Genomic DNA, 26,652 nt, shown 5'->3' on the forward strand with positions numbered 1-26,652 from the left:
TAACCCTTTATTATTGGAGGATTTGAGTAAGAATACTCTCTTGCAATCCTAATGAGACCACATCAGGAATATTGTGTACAGTTTTAGTCTCCTTCCATAAAAAGATGTAATTACCAATTGAATATTTCAAAGAATCATCAGATTGGTTCCGGGTTTGGCTGGTTTGCAATATGTGGAGAGAGCAATTAGGTCAGATTTGTATTATTTCAAGTTAAGTGGAGTAAGAGATCTCATCGAAGTCTACAAAAATCCTGGGTTCTAGAATGCAGGGAGAGCGTTTCCCCAGACTCTAATCTTGTACCTTCTTAGTTATCCTTGCTGCTTCTCCATTTTTTAACCCCCTGAACTTTTGAACTCATTTCCCATACAGACTTGATTTCCGTAACAAACCCTGCCTTGCTCTCTCCACAGAGTCTTTGTCAACACCTCCTTTTCCTTCATTCAGCTCTCGACTGCCCCTACAATCCTCTGCTTGCTCCTTGACACTGGTATATCCCCTCAGGAAGCTCTGGGGAATGATCCTCACGTGAAGTGTTGTAAACAAAAATGAAAAAACTCACATTACATTGCATTTCCATGACGACTCTGGGCACATTTATAGAAATGCAAAGAGTCATGAACACCTCATGTTGCCACAGAGACATTTTAGAAAATAGTTTTCACGCCCAATTCTGGAAACTGGTGACTCGCACTTCACAAATGAACGGCCGAGAGCAGGGCAGCCTTACTTGAACACTTCTGCTCTGGGTAGCTTTAGACTTTTCCAGCGTCTCAGAGTTACCCTGTATTTGTCAGTGTCTGTCATTTCCTCAGCAACGTTTCGAAGCACAACCCTCATCACGACGGCCACTTCTTCTTCTTTATTATCCCCAATAATGAGATCAAGGACATCACCCACCTTCACCTGCAAATACGGGAGAAACACAAACACCCTCAGATCCAAAGCCAATTCAGCCGCTGAAAAATTTACATCATTTCTGACATCCAAAGTGTAAGAAATCATGTTGGTCCGTCTTATAACTTCAGAAGATCAGCAGAAGGCCCTCAGATATCCTCTGTTACTATGTATCAGGAAATTCTAACACAGTTTCCTTTATCCCCCTCTTTTAGGTTTATGCCCCAAATAAAATAACATTCACATCCACCGCTTGTGCTGGCAGCTTATTCCACACTCTCACCACTGTCGGAGTGAAGAAGTTTCCCCTCAGGTTCCCCCTAAACTTTTCACCTTTCATCCTTGCCTCTGATATCTAGTTGCAGTCTCACCCAACCTTAGTGGGAAAAAGCCTCCTTGCATTTACTCTATCTATGTCCCTCATAATTCTGTACTCCTTTATCAAACCTCCCTTCAATTTCTACGTTCTAGGGAGTAAAGTTCTAACCTATTCAATCCTTCCTTATAACTGTGGTCCTCTAGTTCCCGCAGCATTCAGAGAAAAATATGCCACCTAAAATCTTAGCCTACAAGGTTTTTATTCTGAAGGTCAAGTTAAAAATTGAAAATGCTGGCAAAACTCAGCAGTAGATGTGGAAAGTGGGACACTTAACTCTTCAGATTAAAAGAAATTCATCAGAACGAGAAAGAGAGGAAGTAAATTGATCTATGCAGCGGACAAGGTGGGAAAGAGCAAAGGGGAGAACAAACAGAAATGATGTGAAAAAGAGTGAAATGATGGACAGCCTTTGTACTGGCAGTTAAGCTTCCTTTCCCGTATAACATGCGGCCAGTGCCGTGGGTGATGTTGTTTGGTCTCGAGTACAGGGATGTGCTTAGCAAGCTCTCTGTCTGTGGTCTCCTGCACGGCTTAAGCTTGATGAGTACCCCTTCATTTTTCATCTGGGCACGCTGCAACCTACAGGTCTCAATATTGAGTTCTGCAGCTTCAGATAACTTGCACTTCTTTTCTCATTGGATTAGGGCTGGCCATATCTACATGCCATTCCTTCCCATTGTTTTCTTTCACTTGTATATTCTGCTAGCATCTCCCTGACTTCTCACTATTAGCAACCCATGACACAGATTGTTGTTGTTGTTGTTCATTCGTCAAGTCGAGTCTGACTCTTCGTGACCTCATGGACCATAGGGTTTTCATCACAAGATACAGAAGTAGATTGCTAGGTCATTTTTCTGCGCAGATACTGCTGTTGCCCAGGTTAGGACCCGGCTGAGTTTGAACTCAGTACCATCTGAGGGGAGGGGAGAAGATGGCGGCGCAACGCAGCGCACGCGGCCACTCTGAAATGATATCGTATTTGTAAGTAGGATGCCGTGCACAATCCTGATTTGATGGAAGCACGGAGGAACACCTGGAGAAACATCTGAAATGCCTGCTTTGCTGCCGCTGCTACTGTGCGATCGAGAAGCTCCAGAGGGGAAGGCCCCAAATCCTCGGCTTTGCCTATTGCCTGTTGCCCGGGCCGGGGTCGAAGCACCTGGCAGAGATGGTGCTTGGTGTCGGAGGCTCGAAGTTTTCGGATGGACTTGAGTCGGCTGTGGTCGGGTGCTTCCAGTTTGCGGCGTCGGAAGCTCATGGCAGGGAGAGTTTTTCTTCCTCTACCGTCTGTGTGAGATGATGGGACTTCCGAGAGACTTTGAGACTTTTTTTTTACCATACCCATGGTCTGCTCTCATCAAATTACAGAATTGCTTTGCACTGTTGTAACTATATGTTATAATTATGTGGTTTTTATCAGTTTTTTAATATTGGTTTGTCTTGTTTTCTGTGATATCATTCTGGAGGAACATTGTCTCATTTCTTAATGCATGCATTACTAAATGACAATAAAAGAGGACTGCGTGTCCTCATAATCTAATCTAATCTGTGTTGAAGTCCAGTGCTGATGCCACTGCACCACCAGCTGGCCCATTACACAGATAGACAAGCTTAAATCTTCATTTCTTGGGCTGTCAACCATCACACCCTATTATTCACATTGTCTTGGTAGTACCATTGCTCTCTCTGCCCACTCTGCTACTCAGATCAAATAGTTCCCACTCACTCTCAGTTCTGAGGAAGAGCCTTTGACCTGATATACTAATGAAGTTTTCCTTAATAGATGCTGCCAGACTGCTGAACGTTCCCAGCACTTTCTGCTTTTGTTTCAGATTTCTAGCATGTGAAACCTTTTTGATTTTTTAAGTTTCCCACAAAATTCTAATTTGTTTCGACTGGCTTTGCTGCATAGATTTACTCATAGATTCCACCTTTTATTTTTCAGCCCATTTTTCCAGCTGGTCCAGATCCCTCTACAAGATTTGATGATCTTCCTCGCTATGCACTACACCTCTAATCTGGGTGACATCCACAAATTTGCTGATCCAGTTTACCACATTATCATCCAGATTGTTGACATCTATGACAAACAACAATGGACCCAGCACTGATCCCTGCGGTACTCCACTAGTCACAGGTCTCCTACTTCTACTCTCTGGCTCCTCCCACATTAATCCAATTTACCACCTCATCTTGAATGCCGAGCAACTGAACCTTTTTGACCAACCTCTCATGTGGAACCTTGTCAAAGTCCATGTAGACAACATCACTGCCTTGCCTTCATTAACTTTCCTGGTAACTTTCTCAAAAAACTTATGAGATTGATTGAACATGACCTACTATGCAGAAAACCAATGTTGACTATCCTTAATCAGTCCTGTATATCCAAAGACTCAAAAGTCCGGTCCCTTAGAATACCTTTTTGTTCTAATAGCACCAAGTTCTGCTGTAAAACCTTCTCCCTAGGATGAGCTGGTGCATGAGTGAGCTATGAGCAAACTCAACTACACCAGAACAAATACCTGGACACAGTCCCTAGGAAAAAAAAGAAATGTGTTTTCTCTTCTGCTTTTCAGAACCATTGAATGTTCCAATTACATTTTGTACTGTGAAAAAGACCAGATCATTTTTAAAATTATTGACATTGGGGAATAAGTATTGTCCAAAGCACCACAGTGAATTTGTTTATTCTTGTTTGGATTAACAGCGGTGGGTCTTTTATGACAATGCAGCAAACCACACAGTGCTCACATTTCAATGAAATATCCTACACCCAACAGGGCTGCACCTCTACAGCAGTGTACCAATGCATCGGGGGGGGGGGGTGGGGGGAGGGGGTCCTGACACTCAAATTTCAAGAGTGTGGTGGAACTCACAACCTGCAGATTCAGAGGAGAGATGGACACCAACTGAGATGAAGCTGCAAATTTTCTTCCATCTCTGGATGTCAACGTGCTGGATGAAGACTACTCTATTTCACAATACATCAAATGATCTTTGTGCTTCTGTGATGCAGCTTTCTGTACTTACAGTTATAGAACATTACAGGTCAGAGGCAGGCCCTTTGGCCCATCTAGTCCATGTTGAATTGTTGCTCTGCCTAGTACCAGTGACACACACCTGGACCATAGCTCTCCATTCCTCGCCTGTCCATGCACTTATCCAAATTTCTCTTAAGTGTTGAAATTGAACCCATGTCCACCACTTCCGCTGGCATCTCGTTCCACACTCACACCACCCTCTGAGTGAGGAAGCTCCCCCTCAGGACCCCTTAAACACTTCACCTTTCACCCTTAAACTATGACCTCTAGTTCTAGTCACATCCATCGTCAGCAGAAAAAGCCTGCTTGCATTTACCTTAGTTATACCCCTTATTATTTTGTATACCTCTATCAAATCTCCCCTCATTCTCCTATGTTCCAGGGAATAAAGTCCGAACCTGTTCAGCCTTTTCCTATAACTCAGGTCCTCGAGTCCTGGCAACATCCTTGTAAAGTTTTCTTTGTACTGTTCCAATCTTATTAATATCTTTCCTGCAGGTCAGTAACCAGAACTGGACACAATACTCCAAATTAGGCTCCAGCAATGTCTTATACAATTTCAACATAATATCCCAACTCCAGTACTAAATACTCTGATTTATGAAGGCCAACGTGCCAAAAGCTCTCAATGACCCTATCTACCTGTGCCGCCACTTTGAAGGAATAATGGATCTGTATTCCCAGATCCCTCTGTTCTAAACACTCCTCAGTGCCCTACCATGTACTGTGTAAGATCTACCCTGGTCAGTCCTCCCAAAGTGCAATACCTCACGCTTGTCTGCATTAAATCCCACCTGCCATTTTCCAGCTGGTGCAGATCCCACTGCAAGCCATGATAGCCTTCCTTGCTGTCCACTACACCCCCAATCCTGGTGTCATCTGCAAATTTGCTGATCCTGTTTATTTCTAGCTTTTCAAGGTGCTTTATGGATTTTCAGAAACTTAGTAATTTTTGTTTCCTGCCCTGTATTCCATTTTTAAATCTTTATCCCTCACATGACCCAAGACACAGAAAACACTTATCCAATTTATCTACTTGTGAACCTGTGTCACTGGAAGACAATCCTTGCCTGTTTGGCACTGACTGTAGGGCAAGGGCACAGTATGCAATCCTCTTGTCACCTCTTGTGGATAGTGGGCTTTCCCAAACTCGTTACCGAAAATGCTCCATATTCCCATCAGTGGGAGCAACTAATGCTCGTCGAGAGTGACAGAGCAGTCTTATCAGCGGACAGGTGGTTTCAGTTAGTGACACTACCACCCAATCTCTCATTATCATCAGGTGCCATGCCCAGTTTGACTTCTGACTGCCAGGGCCCACACACTCCTGTTTCGGGTCAAGTGGATCAATTCATTGGTATTCATTTCCAGTTCTCTGGCTGCTGTCTCCATCATCATTTGTCTTTGCCTTCCTCTTGCTTTCTTCCCTTCAATCTTTCCCATAATTACGATGATTTCTAACTCCTCTTTCCTAATCACGTCCAATGAAATTACGTTGCCTTTTCATGATCTCATACATTATTTCTCTTCTTGTGCTTGCTCTGTTCATGACATCCTCGTTAGATATTCGTTTCGTTCATGATATTCTTTCCATCCTCCTCAAAAACCACATCTCTGCTGCTTCAATTCATTTCCTCATGTTACCAGATATTGTCCAACATTCTGAGCCATACAACATACTGGATAAGCGTAACATTTATATAACTTATATAACATAACCCACTGTCTACACCCACAATCAAGGAAGAGGCAAATGTTTTGACGCCTGGTTTGGACTTTCAAAACTTAATTATTGATTTTCTGCTTAATAGCATTTTAGATAAGACAAAAACAGCCTCAGATATAGTTATTCTCTCAAGGTAAGACACATTTTCCAGGTACCTGAGAGTTAAATCTGGCTTATCTCCTGGCTCCACTACCCAGTGGCCTGGATTACTTAAACGATCACAGTGTAGCTGCAGTGTAACCCTTAGTACAAATATTGTTGTTCGTCCTTCGTAGTCGAAGATGACCATGGCTTCAAAGTCAAATGGGAGATTGGTGGCTGTGGGTCCAGAGGTGACTGATGAGGCCAATCGGGGCCCTGAAGGCTCGCCCACATGTGGGACACAAGTGGGTGGGTGCTGTCGTGGCAGTGGATGCTGCTCGGGCCTTGCGAACAGCACGCTTTCGTTGCGCCTCGATGATGCGCCTGACTTCAGCTGCACGGGCTCCTGTGGTGATCTTGCTGCGCCAAGCTGGACGGTCGAGGGCAAGCGTCTCCCACGTGTTGATGTCGACACCCAGGCCTTTGAGGGATGCTTTGAGGCAGTCTTTGTAACGTTTCTTCTGCCCTCCGACTGAGCGCTTGCCCTGACACAATTCTCCGTACAGCAGCTGCTTAGGCAATTGGCTGTCTGGCATTTTGACCACATGACCAGCCCACCTGGCTTGGGCTTTCAGCAGGAGGGTGTAGACGCTGCAGAGCCCAGCTCGTTCCAGGATTTCCGTGTCGGGGACTTTGTCCTGCCACCTGATGTGGAGGAGTCTGCGGAGACAGCTCAGGTGAAAGTGGTTGAGCTGTTTAGCGTGTCTGCTGTAGACAGTCCAGGTCTCGCTGGCATAAAGGAGGGTGGTAAGGACCACTGCACAGTAGACCTTCAACTTGGATTGCCAAAGCCAGCGCCACCTTTGGGAGACTCCGGAGAACGTCTGGGAACGGAGAGGACTCAGCCTTACCAGTACAAATAACAATGACTATGACTAACAAAGAACAGCAATGAGGTGGGGTGGAAGTGCAGTGAAGGGAAATGGAATTGCTATTTTGTCTAATGGCTCAGGAAGAACTCCAGGGAACAGGCCCAAAACCGAAACACTTGGTGCTTCTGTTATACCCAGTACAGTATAACCGACAAGGAAGATAAGTCTTGCAGAAAATGTAAACTCTCCCTCCCACTGGCTAAAGACATACGTATGTAGACAGCTATTAGATGACTGCATGCATTTGAAGTAGAGTGAAAACATAAAACGCACCACTTTACTTTTTTTCTGCAACCTTTCTCCATTCAGCCTCAGTTTGTTGCCGTAGAAGGCATCTTCCACTTTGCTGCGGAATAAAGCATGAGCTTATATTAGAGTCAGAGTCAAGCAGGGCATCACAGTAGTGTAGTGGTTAGCACAGTGCTTCACAGTACAGGCGACCTAGGTTCAATTCCCGATGCTGCCTGAAAGGAGTTTGTATGTTGGTGTCAAGAGTAGCACGATCAAGTAATGGCACACACTGTGCACCTACGATGGAGGAATTGAACAGTTTGGGTCGAAGGGCTGGAAATCGATCAAAAACAAAGCTGTAGATACTGGAACCTGAACCAAAACAGAAATGTTGGAAGAACTCAGCCAGTCAAACTGCATCTGTGGAAAGAGAAACCAGTTAACACTGCAGGTTGAAGATCCTTCATCAGAGCTGAGGAAGAGAGAAAGCAAGTTAGTCTAAGTATCAGAGAAGGTTGGGAGGGCAATGCGTGGAACAAAGGGAATGTCTGTAATAAGGTGAAGTAATGGGCAGTCACTAAATGGACAGTCTGTGAAATCCCCCTCCAAGTCACTCACCATCCTGACTTGGAAACCTATCGCCGTTCCTTCATTGTCGCTGGGTCTAAGTCATGGAATTCCCTCGCTAACAGCACTGTGGGTGTACCTACACCTCAGGGAGTGCAGCCGTTCAAGATGACAGCTCATCACCGCCTTCTCAAGGGCAACTAGGGATGGGCAATAAATGCTGGCTTAGCTGGCAACGCCCACATCCCGTAAATGAATGAAAAACAAGAGTTGCAAATGTTATGGGTAAGGCACGTTCTAGCCAGTGGTGGAGTGGTTTAACCCGAGGGTGATCAGTGACCATTGGGCTGATGGTTGAAAGTGTTGGTATAAAGGCAGCAATCAGATAACCACCCGTTTTGTGGAGAAAACAGCCAACAATCATGGAAGTGAAAAGCATTAAGTTGGAAATCCTTAAGTAAATGGTAGATCAACCATCTGAATAAATAAGTGTTGTTGTCTGAAAACAAAAACAGTTAAGTTAGAAAGAATAGAAAATGGAGCTAGAATATCTAACAAAGCAATAATACCCCTTCAATTAAACAGGCTGTATTGTGGCAATGCTACTTGGCACCGTTCATAATCTTACAATCTCAGGAGGATTTTAACAGTGATAAACCACAGCAGGTTGGTGCAGGTCAGGATGGTAACTGTCTGTTATTACACTGACCTGCAACTAGCTTTTTCACTGAGGAAAATGGAATATCAGCCTGAAAATATTTAGTACAATAAGAATAATCTTCCTGGTATGAGAAACACCTTAAACAACTGAATTTAACGTGTGAGTTTAAAGCAATTTTGCACTACTGTGCCGCCTTGGAATTCCCTGTGCTTAAAATCTGTAAATTTAAGCCAAGTTCAGACAAGGAAGGGACTGATAGATTTCTGGATATTGAAGGGAAATGCGGGACACGGCAATGGAGCAGAAAGACAGCTTTGAGGTGGAAATCAGTGACGATCTTGATGAATGGCAGAGCAGGCTGGAAGGCCCAGGTGGCTGTACGGCCTACAGGTGGGTCATATTTTATATGTGTCACACTCTTAGGGAAATAAAAGAAATGAGCTGGCAGATGTGAAATGAATAAACGCACAGTGTTCTGTGCCACATCTCCAGTTTGGATCCCAGAATTTGCACTGAAGCATTGAAAAAGGACGAAGCTTCTTAGAAGCATGGGTTAAGACTGAAGGAAAAAAATGGCTGGGTTCGCTTAGCACTTTAGTGCCAGGGTGTTTATTCGTGCATCTAAAATCAAACTTACAAAAATGAGTGAAAATAGTGAAAAGAAAACTGCTAATATTTACGAAATGATATCTACAAGAAAACACAATAATAGCTCTGTCCAGTGTGAAATCCTGCTGAACACTCCCTCTCTCTCTCTCTCATATTGAGGGCAAAGAGGACACTAGGACACACACATCAAAGTTGCTGGTGAACGCAGCAGGCCAGGCAGCATCTCTAGGAAGAGGTACAGTCGACGTTTCGGGCCCAGGTTCTTCGTCAGGACTAACTGAAGGAAGAGCTAGTAAGAGATTTGAAAGTGAGAGGGGGAGGGGGAGATCCAAAATGACAGGAGGGGGAGGGATGGAACCAAGAGCTGGACAGGTGATTGGCAAAAGGGATATGAGAGGATCATAGGACAGGAGGCCCAGGGAGAAGGAAAATGCGGGGACACCATCTTGTTTAAGGCTACACATGAATTAGAATATGATGCACCCCACTAGCTAGTTACAATCATATTACAAAATGAACAGGTATCCATCTTAAATACAGTATGCAGGCAGCATACACACCTTTACACATCCCCATTACTGGAGAAATAGGATCATGTATGTCAGGAGAAGCACCACAAACCCAACCTGAGCACATCGGCTTGGTTCAGGACGCGGCGGCTGCCATGTGACTGCCGAGAAATGACAGTGTAGAACAGCAGAACGAACGCTCAACACAATTACATGCTTACAGCTAAGTATAAATAAAAAATAAGATGAAACTAAACTGTGGTGTCTGACATAGCAATACGGAGGGAAAGGGAACGTCGACTCAGACCAGACCATGAGAGGCCTGTGTTTCATGCCTTACAAGGGAAAACAGTGGGTTAATTAGGAGAATATACAGAGTGCTCTCTGTTACAGGGCTATTTTGTTTATTGAGATTCACAACCACTGCCCCCCCCCCCCGATTTACCCCTAGCCTAATCAAACCAGGACAATTTACGATGCCAATTAACCTACCAACCGGTGCGTCTTTGGGCTGTGGGAGGAAACCAGAGCACCCGGAAGAAACTCACATGGTCACGGGGAGGACGTACAAACTCCTTACAGACAGCGGCAGCTTGTTTTTAAACAGGTCAAAGATTTAACACTTACTTCCTGGCCATGTCCAGACCAGCTTTCATGATGAGGTCAAACCTAAAAGACGCCACTACTTTCTCGAGGTCCTTGTAAGGTTTAGGCTGCGTGTCATCGTCCTTCTCTTCCTCCGATTCAGTCTCATAATCACTTTTCTCAGGATCGTCACTCTCCTCATCCTCCTCCAGGTCCTGTTGTACCATTTTCCTGTTCCGCTTTCTTGAGCCTTTGTGCCTTACGAATATAACAAGAGGCTTCTCCCGGAGCACAGATAGCACCTGCTGTCTTTTGGACCTCTGCTCAATGGTGTTTAAGCTCAGAGTGAAATGGGCACAGATTGCGGGCACACCTTTCGCCCTGCACACTTCACGCGATGCACACTTCCTCCAGAACACCGCATTGGTGCTTAAACTCTTTAGGATACGAGCTGGGAAGATTAATTTGTTCATATTGCCTGAAAAAGATTAAATCAAAAAGTAAATCCTTTGGCGGGGTTATCATTAAGTCAATCTACCTTAATAAGGTTAAAAAATGAAACTTGTTAATCGTCTTATGCACAAATACATATATACATAGGTGCAACAAAAAATTTACTAGCAGCAGTATCACCAACAAATAGCACCAGTTACACATTATTTACAAGAAACATACATGAAAAGATCAAAGTAAATTTATTATTGAAGTACATACAGTTCTGTGCAAGTCTCAGGCACATACAGCATATACAGCTTGTGTGCCCAAGACTTTTGCACAGTGCTGTATTTGTCAATGTGGAGAGGACAGCGACTTTGTAAATTTGGCGGGAGGATGTTAGGAATATCGAGGGTGGGTCGCCGTGGGAGGGGTGTGTGAGACAGCGGGCAAGGTCAATTGATTTCAAACAATCGGTTTATTGATCATTTCAGAACGCCTTTCTGGTGCTTCCCTCTCCCTTCCCCTTTCCCCAACCTTGATTCCCTTCTCCCTGCCCCCTTCCCACTCTCAGTCCACAATAGAGACCCACATCAGAATCAGGTTTATCATCACTCACATGTCAGGAAACTTGATATTTTTGTGGCAGCAGTACAGCAATACATAAAATTACTACAGTACTGTGCAAAAGTCTTAGGCACCCTAGCTATATAAACGTAACTAAGACTTTTGCACAGTACTGTATGTGTCACCATATAACAACCCTGAGATTCATTTCCTTGTGGGCGCATTTAATAAATCCAATAACCATAACAGAATCAACAAAATACCTCTCTAACAGGATGGACAACCAGGTGCAAAAGACAACAAACTCTGCAAAATACAAAAGGAAAGGAAAAACTAATAATTAATAAATAAGCAATAAACATCAGGAACATGAGATGAAGAGTCCTTGAAAGGGAGTCCATGGGTTGTGGGAACATTTCAATGATGGGGCTCGTGAAGTTGAGTGAAGTTATCCACTTTGGTTCAAGAGCTGATGGTTCAGGAGTAGTAACTATTCCTGAACCTGGTGGTATGAGTCCTGAGGCTCCTGCATCTTCTTCCTGATGGCAGCAGCAAAAAAACAGCATGAGCTGGGTGGTGGTGATCCCTGATGATGGATGCTTTTCTGTGACAGCACTTTGTGTGGATGTGCTCAATGGTTGGGAGGGTTTTACCCGTGATGGACTGGGCTGTACCTCTTACTTTATGTAGGATTTTCCATTCAAGGGCATTGGTGTCTCCATATATACTCTCCACCACACAAGTCATACAAAAGCACACAAGAAAGAGCACAATTAGAACCAAAGGAGGTCCATTTTATGCAAAGCTATCATAATGTTGCAATATTGAGGAAGTGATTAGAGTCCTACTGGTTGGCTCAACAACCAAATGGTTGAGCAGGGGTTCCCAACCTGGGGTCAACACACCCCTCAGTTAATGGTAGGGGCCCATGACATAAAAAGGTTTGGGAATCCCTGGTTGAAGTTCCTGTTCTTGAACTTGATGGTGTGGAACTTCATCCTTCTGTATCTCCTACCCAATGAGAACTGTGATAACCATGATCAAGCCATAGGCTCAGAAACAAGTCTGTGCTGACTACCGGGCACGGCTTAAAATACATTCATCCCATTTTACTGTCTGGACATTCCCCTCAATTACCCTGTTCTATTTCCATACGAGGGGCAAATTGAAAGGCTAGTCAACCTAACAACCCGCATGTTTCTGAGACACGGGATGAAACTAGAGCACGTTGGGAAAGCCCAAACAGTCACAGGGAGAGGAGCGTGCAGACTCCACGCAGACAGCACCCGAGGTCAGCATTGAACCTGGGTCACCAGAGCTGTGGGGGAGGCTGCTCTACTGGATGTGCCACTGTCCCACACCGGCTTGGAGAAACTATGAAGGCATGACGGGGCAGCAGTAAAAGGCAGTTCTTATCTCTTGCCAAGGAAACTGGAAATAAGATGATTGGGTGCAATCAGAGAAGCAACGTGGCCTGGGTCAGGTCGGGCCATCTCTGCATCTGCTGGAAAAATAAACTGGCCCAATGTATTCATTTATTTATTGAGACAAGCCCTTCTGGCCCTTAGAGCTGCCTGGCAATCCCCCAATTTAACCTTAGCCTAACCATGGGACAACGTGCATTGGCCAATTAACCTACGTCTTTGAACTGAGAGAGGAAACCAGAGCACCCGGAGGAAACCCACACAGTCGCTCCTTACAGGCAGAGGCGGGAATTGAACCCAGGTCGCTGTCACTTTAAAGCGTTGTGCTAACCACTATGCCACCAAAATGCCCTCAGAAATAAATAAGTAGACTGGAAGGAGAAAAACTTGGGAAATATCGACAACCTAAATCGCGCTTTCAAAAATATGAAAGGCTTAGTGACATACAACTTGTATTTAGATTATGAGAACACTCAGTCCTCTTTTATTGTCACTTAGAAATGCATACATGCATTAAGAAATTATACAATTTGATGCTGGAGTTCAAATAATCAACACATTTCCAAATCCTTTTTAACTCCATTTTACATGATGAATTAATTCTAAGACTGCCCACTCAACTGGCTTTCAACTGACTGACCTATATTACTAGATGGCCCACTTAGCCAAGATGACTCTAGACCCACTTCTGAAAAATAAATAGAACTCGGGATGGAAACGATCACTGGCCCCTGTGGCTCACAGTTCAGAGGCTGGGCTGTTGAAAGACTGTAGAGACTCTGGCTAATTACGCCACTCCAAACTATTTCAGCAAGAGGACTGAGGGTGGCCAACACAGCACTCCAGTCTAATGACAACTTGCTGGAAACCCTTAATTTGAGATAATATCGATGAATACTTAATTAGTTAAGGAGAGTCATATGCAGCATTTGTTACAAGCATAGCACTTGGATTTCCAGAATTTCAATAAATATAGAGCACTTAAATGCTTATATTATTTATAAAACCCTTTCAATAAAAGTAATAACAAAACTTAAACTTTAAAAAATATATCAGTAGTACAAGTGATTTTACTCACATCAGAAATGGCTATTGTTTACACTGTTTAGCAAGGGCAGCATCCTACAACTGTTCTCAATGATCCGGGGTGAGGGCAGTTTTGTTGGCCTGTGAATATAGCACAGACTGCTTTATAGACTTTCCACACATTCACTTGTCATACTGATGGGGAGCAAGTTCACCCTTCTGGGCTAACAACAAAAACATGCCGACTTCCATTTTCCAAGATTCAGATTTAAAGTGTATTTATTATCAAAGTATGTATACAGAATAGAACTTTGAGCTTCACCCTCCCACAGGCAGCTACAAAACAAAGAAACACCACGGCACGCGTTTAAGAAAATATCAAACACTCAACACGCGAAAAAAGAACAAACTTTGCTCAAGCGCCAAAAGGCAAGCGGTCACAGCTATATAAGACCTTGGCCAGACCCCACTTGGTGTACTATGCTCAGTTCTGGTCCCCTCACTATGGGAAGGATGTGGATACTATAGAGAGAGTGCAGAGGAGATTTACAAGGATGTTGCCTGGATTATGAGAATAGGTTGAGTGAACTTGGCCTTTTCTCCTTGGAGTGATGGAGGATGAGAGTTGACTTGATAGAGGTGTATAAGATGACGAGAGGCATTGATCGTGTGGATAGCCAGAGCTTAGGAGAATAGAGGGCTATGCGGTAGGGTAATTCTAGGCAGTTTCTAGAGTAGGTTGTATGGTCGGCACATTGTGGGCCAAAGGGCCTTTAATGTGCAGTAGATTTCTATGTTCTATAACACATAGAATATCAAACATCAAATCGGGAGCCCAGTAGTATTCAGTTTTGTTCAGTTCCGTGTCACACCGCTAACACACTGCAAGCCGCAGGGCAAAGCATTCCTCACTGAAGAGCCCAGACCGTGTCAATCACCCCGACTGAACCACTCAAAAACAACAAAAAGAGGAGTAACCAGAATCCAGCAACACATGCAACCCCAACGTCCCCCAAACCAGCCTCTCCAATCAATCCTTGCAACGCGGATCACAAGACTCCCACACTTCCCTCCAACCGCAGCTAGCAAGAGGGAGAGGAATGGCGTCATCTGCCTGCGAAGACAAGCCCATCCTCCGCTCTCATTCTCATCGACTTCAACCTTGTTCGACGCCTCAATCAGAGAAAAGCTTTATTGTCTTTATTGTAGCACAATATAATTGAATTACGAGAGCAAGTGATGAAAAGCTTGATCAAACAGTTAAGTTCTTGTGTCACCTTGAAAGGGGTACAAATACCAGACTAAAAGCCCAGACATCGATAATAATTAACATTGGGAATGATCAATAAAGCCAGAAATTCTATGAGAGTACTGCATAGAAGAGGGTGATAGAGATAGGAAAATTCAGTGGGAATTTAAGAGAATCTTAAAATCAAATTATTCTAAATCAAGCTTGTTTGTAGGTCAGCAAGTAATTACTGTGGACAATAAGTTTTTTGCTTCCTGAGTACTTTTAGGTGTATCTTACGGATTTTGGGGTACCGATCATGGAAATCGCCATGAAATTTCCCTATCATGCATTTTTTTTGAAATAGCCTATGTTTGTTATTTCAATTCATAATTTAGGTCAGAATAAAAAGGCCTGTTGGTCTACAAATCAAAAAGGTCACCTCAATGACAGACAATTCAAAGAACTTCTCATGGGACTGGAGAAAAATCGCATGGAAGGCGTTCAAGGGATGTTGTTGAAAAATTTTTTGGCAACTACAGAGCACCAAACTACGTGCAGCTGGTAGACAACATGCTTCAAGCATACAAATCAATGAAGTGCAACATATCACTAAAGATTCATTTTCTGCATTCCCATTTAGACTACCTCCCTGCAAATCTTGTCATTGTCAGTGAGGAGCATGGTGAAAGGTTTCACCAGGACATTGCAGTCATGGGGAGATGGTGTCAGGGCAACTGGAATCCATCAATGCTGGCTGATTATTGTTGGGCACTTAAGAGAAGCCTCACATACTGAGTACAAACGAAAGTCATCAACAAAACACGTTTTAGTTTTGTTCAACTATCGCAAAGTGTCAGCACCGTTATGCAATTAAACATATTATACTCTATAAAAGTTAATTTCGTGTTTCTCCAAATTCCTGTGTGATACAGTAATCTGAATAGTAGAGCTACTAGGACTTGATGTTTCAATCCCTATGGTAAGTTAACACTCTCGATGGTGGCAATGGGTTTGGAGTGGTGACAAGGAGGGAGGGTAGGTATGTAATTGGGGTCATCAGGTGGGCACCGTCCTTCTTTGACGTTTCGTTGATAAGCCCACAACTTCTCCAGAGGGCTCAACGGTGCTACCTGGCGTCCCAGATACACCCCCCTCAGTTCCATACCCTCCTGTCTTCATCTTTCAGCCCAGTTGTTGTCTTTCCTTTTAATCCAAATCCAATTGCTGCTTTCTTCTGCTGCATTTGACAAGGACTTGATTGCTTGTTGGAGGGAGTGACCCCTCACCCCCATCTTCTTCAATAGACTGGTCGTAGATGTAGCAACAAATCCCCTGCATCCCACTTCTACAGGGAAAATCTTGGTCTTCCAGCCACTCTGGGCAGCTTTAGTTGCCAGTTCAGAGTACTTGGTCTTTTTCCTCTCATAAGCTTCTTTGACACCATCTTCCCATGGTACAATTCCACAACATATGCCAGCTTGGATGTTGTGGACCACAGGACCATGTCTGGCTGGAGTGTTGTAGCCGCAATGTCTGGGGGAAACACAAGCATTTTTTCCAAGTCCACGTCCATTTTCCAATCCCGAGCAACCTGCAGAATGCTTACATCTTTTGATGTTATATGGTGCTCTGGAGGTTGGCCTGCTGGTACAAATCGTGTGATGTGGAAATTATATTTGTGTTCAGCTTCAAGCAGTCTATCATAAACAAAAAAAAAAATTTCTAAAGAAGCAACACTTTGAAAAAAAATTTGCTGCCCTGTGTTATTGATGAATGGAACTAGACACAAGTTAGGAGAAGGGCAGAAAAGTTTTAGATGACCTCAATTTCGGGACAGAACAAGTGAGGATACTGAGGGAGAGTTAGGAGAATAAAGTCTTCCAGGCAAATGAGAGTAGTACGAATGAGAGTCTCATCAGTAGAGTAGCTGAGGCCAAGTCAAAGTCAAGTGATATTACGTAAGTACAGTACTTTATAAAGCCTTTCAGATAGGGCAGCAAAAGGCGGCTGCAGGCAGACTTGTTCCATCTCAGGCATTTGGCAGAGAGTGAAAAGGAGACAAATATTAAGGGAACGGAATCTGAGATTCAATAAAGAAACCTCCTTAAAGTTACTATGCTCAAAAATAAAGGATTATTTTAAAAATAATTTTCATGCCTCCGATTTTCCTTCATCTGAAAGAAAGCAATTATTATCTTACCCTGTGGATTTACAAAAAGTGTTGGCTTTTCAGATGGTGTAATGCTGCATCTGTATTAGGAGAGCATTTCGAACGATCACTGACAGTCTCCTCTGGCTCTGCATTGACCCAGCAGCGTCACACTGCCTCTCATAGGAGAGAAACAAATACACACACAGCAAAGGCAACGCAAACCAACTGAAACAAATATTCCAACATCCCCCGTCGCAGGAAGGACATGGAGGGTTTGGGGAGAGTGCAGAGCAGGTTTGTCAGACGAGCATGCGCTACAAGGAGAAGTTGTACAAACTTAAGTTGTCTTCTCTGGAGTATTGCATGCTGAGGGGGAGAGCTGACAGTTGTTAAAATTATAAGACAGGCTAGACAATCAGAAACTTTCTCCCTGGGCAGAAATGTCAAAACTGGAACTCATGCAGTTTAGGATAGAGGGGACAAGTTTAAAGGAGATGTCCAGGGTAATGTTTTTCTTTATATACAGAGTGGAAGGTGTCTAGAGTGGATTGCCAGGGGCAGTAATGGAAACAGGGCCACCCAACCTGGGGTCCGTGGACCCCTCGATTAATGGTAGAAGTCTATGGCATAAAAAAGGTTGGGAAACTCTGCGATCGAGGCTTTTCGATAGACACATGGACTTGCAGGGAATGGAGGGGTGTAGATCATGTAGAGGCATGTGATTTTGTGTAATTCAGCATCAAGCTTGGCATAGATGCCATGGGCCAAAGCCTCTGTTCCCGTGCCATACTGTTCTCAATAAATGGTGACAAAAAAAAGGGGGTTTAACTTGATGGGCTACTTCATGCTGAATTTGGTACTCTGCCCAGAATTTCTGTCCAAGGCTACATGAGGATGGTTTGTCTTGCTGGCCCTGTGCAGACCGAAGTCCAGCTCCATCAAAGCTGGTGGTGGAGCTCTTTTAATGATTGAAATTCTGATTTGATGGAGACAGACGTGAGAGTACGGAGGAACATCTGGAGAAACTTCTGAAATGCCCGCTTCGCTGCCGCTGTTACTGTGTGGTCTGGAATCTCCGGAGGGGAAGGCCCCGAATCCTCGGCTTTGCTTGTTTCAGCGACCAGGGCGAGGTCGAAGGCACTCGGCAGAGGATGGTGCTCCGGAGGCTGTATCGGAGGGGCTGGTCGGAGGCTCGAAGTTTTCAGACGGACGGATTCAGTGTTGACTGTGGTCGGCTGCTTCCAATGCATCAGCAGTTGTCGGTGCCTGGAGGTTTATGACAGGGAGTTTCTCCCTTTGCCGCCTGCTTTCGGGGACTTGGGAGTCGATTGATTCAGGACTTTGAGACTTTTTTTTACCATGCCCATGGTCTGCTCTTTATCAAATTATGGTATTGCTTTGCACTGCTGTAACTATATGTTATAATTATATGGATCTGTCAGTGTTAGTCTTTGGTTTGTCCTGTTTTTCTGTGATATCACTCTGGAGGAACATTGTATCATTTCTTATTGCATGCATTTCTAAATGACCATAAACGAGGACTGAGTGTTCTCATAATCTAGATCTAAAAAATTCAAATTTTTTAACCATTAAAAATAATGCCTGTAATTAAAGATGTTAATTACAAAAAAAATTTCAAAAATTAATCTTAAGCAAACTGATTCTTAATAAGAAACATGCTCTCTGATTTTTTTCTCCATCTTTGCCAGTAAAATCAGCGGGGCCTCCAACCCAGCATCACCTCTGACCTGGTGTGGTAGCCTAGTTGCCACACCCAAGCATAACCAGTATCCAGAGTTCAGTGGCAGTAGAAGCTGACCAGTTCAAACTTTCACTTGGAACACATCAGTAAATCCCAGCAAAACAAAAAGATCCTGATCCAAATCCAACACTGAACAGATTTCCAGCCTTGATTTTAACATCTTTGGTTAAATACGCAATACGCCCAGGGGCCACTTCATTAGATACACCTGTACACCTGCTCATTAATGCAAGTACCTCATCTGCCAATCACGTGGCAGCAACTCAATGCACGAGAGCATTGAGACATGGTCGAGAGGTTCAGTCGTTGTTCAGACTGAACATCAGAACAGGGAAGAAGTGTGATCCAAGTAACCTTGACTGTGGAATGATTGTTTGTGCCAGACGGGATGGTTTGAGTAAGTCAGAAACTGCTCATTCCCTGGGATTTTCACACACAATGGTCTCTTAGAGTTTACAGAGCACGGTGTGAAAAACAAAACAAAACATCCAGTGAGCAGCAGTGGTGGGTCACAACACCTTTATTGAAACCTATCGAATGGTGAAAGGCCTTGATAGAGTAGATGTGGAGAAGATGTTTCCTGTGGTGAGAGAGTATTTTAGAACAGACATGAGGAGGAATTTCTTTAGCCAGAGGGTGGTGAATCTGTGGAATTCACTGTCACAGAGGACTATGGAGGCCAAGTCTTTATGTGTACTTAAGGCAGAGGTTGATAGATTTTTGATTAGTCGGGGCAAGAAGGGATATGGGGGAGAAGGCGGGAGATTGGGGTTGAGAGGAAAATTGGATCAGGCATGATGAAATGGCAAAGAAGACTCGATGGGCTAAATGGCCTAATTCTGCTCCTATACAGGTGTCCCCCGTTTTTCCAACGTTCGCTTTACGAAACCTCACTCTTACGAAAGACCTACATTAGTACCCTGTTTTCGCTTTCAGAAGGTGTTTTCACCGTTATGAAAAAAATTCAGCTGCGAAAAAAATCAGCGCGTGATAAAAAGCAGCACGCGCCCCGTGCAGCCGCTCTCCCCGGATTCGGAACGGCATTCTCACCAGCATTGCTTTAACACGAGCCTGTGAGCAGTCGTTTGCAAGATGCGTTCTATGGTGTCGGAAAAGCCTGAAAGAGCTCGTAAGGGTGTTACACTTAGCGTAAAACTAGACATAATTAAGCGTTTCGATCGTGGTGAACGAAGCAAGGACAAAGTGAGTTTGGCTTGTGGAAGCTGACGAAGATGATGTTGAAGAGGTTTTGGCATCCCATGACCAAGAACTGATAGATGAAGAGCTGATGCAATTGGAAGAGGAAAGGATAACAATCGAAACCGAATGAGTAATAATGAAGTATGGCTTTAATTTTGAAAGGGTACGTAGGTTTAGGGGATATTTGCAAGATTCTTTGAGTCCTTACAAAGAACTATATGATAGCAAAATGCACGAGGCTCAGCAGTCGAGCAAGCCTTCCACATCAGCCACAGCAGACGACGAACCTCGACCTTCGACATCGAGGTGGGCAGTCATAGGAGAAGATGAGCTCCCTGCCCTGATCGACGATGAGATGACACCCCCATATCCCACCACCCCAACACCTGGGCCCCAGACAGATACTGTACCGATTCGCGGAGAATGCAGCAGTAGCCGGGAGGCACACAGCACATCTTTAAGAAAAAAGCCAAAATAAACATGCTAATTAATTACGTGTCCGGCAGCATGTAATTAGCATGTTTATTTCGGCTTTTTTCTTAAAGATGTGCTAGGTGCATCCCGGCTACCGCTGGACCCCTGCATTCTTCGCGGCAATGTATCACTCAGCGGCCTGGAGGGTGGGGGGCCACTGCACCACCCAGCCTACGACGACTCAGCCTAACACACCATCATCACTGTGCTCTGCGCTGTCCCGATTCCGGTAAGTGATACTACACTGTACATACATTATTTCTATTTTATATTGGCTGTGTATTTTTACGTGTTATTTGGTATGATTTGGCAGCTTCATAGCTTAAAGGTTACTGAAGACAGTGTTTTTGCCAACAGCGCTTGCGTGAGATTTTCGCTCCGGAGAACAGTGCCGGCAATGACTGTGGAAAAGTATTTCTACTTTATATAGGCTGTGTATTTATCATATCATTCCTGCTTTTACTATATGTTACTGTTATTTTAGGTTTTATGTGTTATTTGGCATAATTTGGTAGGTTATTTGGCATAATTTGGTAGGTTATTTTTGGGTCTGCGAACGCTCACAAAATTTTCCCATATAAATAAATGGTAATTGCTTCTTTGCTTTACGACACTCTGGCTTACGAACCGTTTCATAGGAATGCTCTACGTTCGGATGGGGGTGGGGGGATCCTGTATCTTATGGTCTTAATAATGAGTGAGGAGAATGGATGGACTGGTTCAAGCCGACAGTAACTCAAATAACCATGTGTTACAACAATGGTGTGCAGAAGAGCGTCTCTGAATGCACAACATATCAAACCTTCAAGTGGATGGGCTACGGCAGCAGTAGGCTACACCAGATACACTTCTGTTGTCACGTTATTACACACACTCCTGTACCTAATACTGTGGCCACCGGTGTGCATTCAGTACAATGGGCAAGTAATGCAATATATTCTGCAATTTATTATAAAGCACCACAGGTACCACATTAGCAACATTTAAGATGGAGCAGTTGGGTCGAAAAGCCTGTTTCTATGTTGTATGACATTGTGACTCAAATATGAAGCTGGTGTGCAGGTTCCAGGTATGAGATACAATTTCTAGATGCCTACTTATAAAGTAATTTACTGTAGAGTTCTTGACAAAAACTTTTCTCCTTGTATGTTTGTGTTGTCTGTTAGGATTACAATGATCTACAACAATTCCCAGAACTACTGCAGTGACAAAAATCAACATTTACACCCCCTGAATGGGAAATAATTAACTTGACAGATAACCGTATTGCTTTAAAAATCACAACCTGCAGATGCTGGAGAACTGAAACAGAAAATGCTGGAAACACTAAGCAGTTCAGGCACCATTTGTGGAAAGAGAAACACTATCAGAATTGAGAAACAAAGTGTTTTAGCTACCAGAAATGAGATGGGTAGAGCAGAGGGAAAACCTCTGCTACCATGAAACTAGATGGCCTAACATGGCCGTCTAGCAGCAGTTAAGATTAGGTCACGCTTTTTCTAGTAATGTGTTGTTAACGATAAGACTGTTGGAAAAGAACTGGCGAGATTGGACAGAAAGAAAGGGAGTATTATGTAAGGTTGGAGACTTTTCTCAAATGAAGCCTGCAAGCTGCAATGCTTCCACATGGAAGAATGAGAGATTGCTCCTCATGCTTGCGTTAGACTGCATTGTAAACAGTGCAGGAGGTACTGACGGAGAGGCCAGATTGGGAGTGGGATAGTGAATTAAAATGTCTAGCAACCAGAAAATGGCTCTGGGCCTATTCCGGTTGCTCTAATCTGGTTGGGAATACTGTTGTTTTGATTTTATTGTTTTACACAAAGTGCTTTTTTTATCTTCCTCTTCGCACAGGTTGATGGTTTCTTTTGTTGGATTTTTTAATTGGTTATTCGAGTTTCTTGCTTTGAGGCTGTCTATAAGCAGACAAATTTCAAGGTATATATTTTATACATTCTTTGATAATATATGTGCTTTGAATCTTTGAAAAATTCAGGGTCACTCCCACAGATTGAGTGTAGCTGCTCTGCAAAGTGATCATTCAAATGCTGTTTGGTTTCTCCAAGAGTAGATGAGACCACAGTCTGACCACCAAATACAATACACTAGATAGGAAGATAGTCATGTGAATCACAGCTTCGCCTGCACAGACTACTAGGGTCCATGGATGGGGGGAAGGGACCAGTTAAAAAGACAAGTGTTGCATCTCCTGTGGTTGAATGGGGAGAGGTGGGTGGGTAGCAAAGGAAGAGCAGAGCAGGGAGTCGCAAAAGGAGCAATGCCTGTGAAATGGTAAAAGTGAGGGGCCAGAAATAAATGTCTGGAATTGGAATCATGTTGGTGCAGGTGGAAATTGGAAAGGATTATCCATTGAATGCAAAGGCTGGTGGGGATGGAAGGCAAGGACTTGGGGAATTTTGTCCTTGCCCTGCCCAGCAGGAGAGTGAGAGCATACATGTGGGGAATAGTTGAGTTCAGTCAAAGGCTCCGTCCGCTACAGTGAAGGGAGGTCACAGTCAGGAAGAAAATCAGAGGCATCTAAGCAATTGCAAGAGAGGAATGGAGAGATGAAATGGAGCCCTTGCATAAGCATTGAGTCATAGAAACATACAGCACCAAAATGGGCCTGGGGCCCATCTAGTCCATGGCAAAACCATTTAAACTGTCTACACCCATTGACCTGCACAGGGACCATAGCCCCCCCATATCCCTACCATCCATGTACCTCTCCAACCTTCACTTCAACATTGAAATCAAGCTTGTGTGCACTGCCTGTGCTGACAGCTTGTCCCACACTCTCACAACCCTCTGTGAAGAACCTTCCCCTCATATTCCCCTTAAACCTTTCACCTTTCACCCTTAACCCATTACCTCTAGCTGTAGTTCCATCCCACTTCAGTAGAAAAAGCCTGCTTGCATTTACCCTATCACAATGTTGTATACCTCGATCAAATCTCCTCTCAGTCTTCTATGTTCTAAGCAATAAAGTCTTTCTTTCCTTTTAACTCAGGTCTTCAAGATACAGCAGCATCCTTGTAAATTTTCTTTGTAATCTTTCAACCTCATTTACATCTTTCCTGTAGGTAGGTGACCAAAACTGCACACAATACTCCAAATTATGCCTCACCAATGTCTTATATAACTTCAACACAACATCCCAACTCCTGAACTCAATACTTTGATCTATGAAGGCCAATGTGCCAAAGCAATTTTTAATGAAGCAATCCACCTGTGACTCCGCTTTCAAGGAATTATGGACCTATATTCCCAGATCCCTTTGTTCTGCAGCACTCTTCAGTGCCCGACCATTCACTGTGCAAGACCCATCCCGCGACTGGTCCTACCGAAGTGCAACACCTCACACTTGTCTGCATTCAATCGCTTCTGCCATTTTTCAGCCCATTTTTCCAGCTGACCCAGATCCTGCTGCAGGCCACGATAGCCTACTTTGCTGTCCACTATACTCCCAATCTTGGTATCATCTGCAAATTTGCTGATCCAGTTAACCACATTATCATGCAGATTGTTGCTACATTTAACAAACAACAATGGACCAAACACAAGTCACAGGCCTCCAGTCAGAGAGGCAACCCTCTACTACTACTCTCTCGTTTCTCCCATATAGCCAACGTCCAATCCAATTTACTGCCTCATCTTGAATGCTGAGTGACTGAACCTTCTTGACCAGCTTCTTGTGTAGGACCTTGTCAAATGTCCATGCACACAATATCTTCTACCTTGCCTTCATCTACTTTCCTGGCAACTTTCTTGAAAAACTCTGTAAAATTGATTAGACGTGACCTACCACACACAAAGCCATGTTCACTATCCTTAATCAGTCCATGTCTATCCAAATACTTATATATCCACTCCCTTGGAATACCTTCCAATAACTTTCCCACAACTAATGTCATACTCACCAACCCGTAATTCCTTGGTATGTGTTTAGAGTCTTTCTTAAGCAGCAGATCAACATTAGACATGAGGAAATCTGCAGATGCTGGAACTTCAAGTAACACACACAAAAAATGCTGGTGGAATGCAGCAGGCCAGGCAGCATCTATAGGAAGAGGTACAGTCAACGTTTCGGGCCGGGACCCTTCGTGAGGACTAACTGAAAGAAGAGATAGTGAGAGATTTGAAAGTGGGAGGGGGAGGGGGAGATCTGAATGATAGGAGAAGACAGGAGGGGAGGGGTGGATCTAAGAGCTGGAGAAGGGAGAGGATCATGGAACGGGAAGCCTGGGGAGAAAGAGAAGGGGGGAGGGGAGCCCGGAGGGTGGAGAGCAGGCAAGGAGTTATAGTGAGAGGGACAGAGGGAGAAAATAGAGAGAAAAAAGGGGGAAAATAAAAAAAATATAAAATAAATAAATAAGGAATGGGGTATGAAGGGGAGGAGGGGCATTAACAGAAGTTAGAGGTCAATATTCATGCCTCCAGTCTGTCCGCCAGAGAAAGCAGGATCTCCCAGTGGCCACACATTTTAATTCCACATCCCATTCCCATTCTGACATGTCTATCCACGAACTCCTCCACTGTCAAGATGAAGCCACACTCAGGTTGGAGGAACAACACCTTATATTCTGTCTGGGTAGCCTCCAACCTGATGGCATGAATATTGACTTCTCAAACTTCTGTTAATGCCCCTCCTCCCCTTCACACCCCATCCCTTATTTATATATTTTATATATTTTTCCCTCGTTTTTTCTCCCTCTCTTTTTTCTCTGTCCCTCTCACTATAACTCCTTGCCTGCTCTCCACCCTCCAGGCTCCCCTCCCCCCTTCTCTTTCTCCCCAGGCTTCCGGTCCCATGATCCTCTCCCTTCTCCAGCCCTTGGCTCCACCCCTCCCCTCCTGTCTTCTCCTATCATTTCGGATCTCCCCTTTTCCCTCCCACTTTCAAATTTCTCACTATCTCTTCTTTCAGTCCTCACGAGGGGTCCCGGCCCGAAACATTGACTGTACCTCTTCCTATAGATGCTGCCTGGCCTGCTGCATTCCACCAGCATTTTTTGTGTGTGTTGATCAACATTAGATATCCTCCAATCCTCTGGTACATTTCCTGTTGCTAAGGATGATTTACAAATCTCTGCTAGGGATCCAGCAATTTCTGCACTTGCCTCCTGTCGGGTCTGAGGGAAAACCTTGTCCAGCCCTGGGAATTTACTCCCCGCCCCCCATTTTGCCTGAGCACAGCAAACACTTCCTTCTCATTAATACGTATAGGGTCCATGAAGTTGCTGCCAATTTGCCCCACTTCTGTAGACTCTGTGTCGGCCCGTCTCCCCTGCATCTTTTGGCTTCACACATGGATTACCAGTCTGATCTTTAAAGGACCAATTTGTCCCTTGTCAACCTTTTGCTCTTAACATATCTGTAGAATCCCTTAGGAACACAAGATTAGCGCAGATAGGCATCACAGTCAGCACCAGAGGGTTGGCTGAAATGGCTCATTTCTGTGCTGAACAATTCAATTTTTGTTTTTAAATTATGCTGAATTGGGACGTTTTGCTTTTGGAAGACTAGTGCCCCGTAGTCCCAGTTCATAATTTCGTAAGCTAGGGATCCTAAAATATTCACCCAAGCATTGTGCAGAGACCTTGGGGTTAGGCCTGCTTACAGCCTTCCCACATCATCAGCCATCTCTATGTATCCGTGGAAGACCTGGTAGTTCCCGCATCTGCAGCCTCAGAACACAGAGTCAACAATCCTGAAAGGATCGCCTAATAATAAAACTAAACCGCGTCTGTGGTTGCCATGGGCACACTGGGTTAAACGGAATCCTACGATTCGAATGAATTCACCAGCAAAACACAGTAAGCCAGGCTGGTAAATGAGAGATCAAGATGGGGAGCCAGTTCACCTCAAAAACCTGGAAATAAACTCAAAGCGCGTAGAACTCTAATTTCTGCCTCCACTTCAGTGACCGCCTCCAAGATTCCCCGCAGTTCAACCCTCTTTTTTTCACTCCTTTCCGATTCTGACCAAGTGTCTTTGAACCCGAAATGTTAGTTTGTTCTCCTTCCCACAACTGCGGCCTGACCTGCCGAATATCTCCAGCGTTTTCTGTTTTTATACAGTATTACACCTCCATTCTTCGAAGAAAACAAAACTAGCAGGTAACCTCCACCCTGAGCAGCGATACAGGCGGCGTCTCTGAAAATA

General features: G+C 44.1%; 1 protein-coding gene across 1 annotated transcript; it reads right to left on the minus strand.

Moving 5' to 3' along the window:
* mtres1 (mitochondrial transcription rescue factor 1) lies at positions 1–26,652 on the minus strand. Its single transcript, XM_063073082.1, has 4 exons — positions 26,612–26,652; positions 10,259–10,694; positions 7,328–7,400; positions 1–904 (listed from the first exon to the last, which is right to left on the minus strand). The coding sequence occupies exons 2-4, from the start codon at positions 10,687–10,689 to the stop codon at positions 725–727; spliced, it is 684 nt and encodes a 227-aa protein (XP_062929152.1). The 5' UTR covers positions 10,690–10,694; positions 26,612–26,652; the 3' UTR covers positions 1–724.

The sequence above is a fragment of the Mobula hypostoma genome, chromosome 2 (assembly GCF_963921235.1).
Source record: "Mobula hypostoma chromosome 2, sMobHyp1.1, whole genome shotgun sequence".
NCBI lineage: Eukaryota > Metazoa > Chordata > Chondrichthyes > Myliobatiformes > Myliobatidae > Mobula > Mobula hypostoma.

What these genes read in the sequence shown, in the direction of transcription:
- mtres1 (XM_063073082.1), bottom strand. Translation starts at nt 10,689, where the DNA reads ATGAACAAATTAATCTTCCCAGCTCGTATCCTAAAGAGTTTAAGCACC. An exon ending in GGTCTGGACATGGCCAGGAA is followed by an intron (nt 7,401 to 10,258) that starts GTAAGTGTTAAA and finishes TTTATTCCGCAG; the next exon opens with CAAAGTGGAAGATGCCTTCT. An exon ending in TGCAGAAAAAAAGTAAAGTG is followed by an intron (nt 905 to 7,327) that starts GTGCGTTTTATG and finishes CCGTATTTGCAG; the next exon opens with GTGAAGGTGGGTGATGTCCT.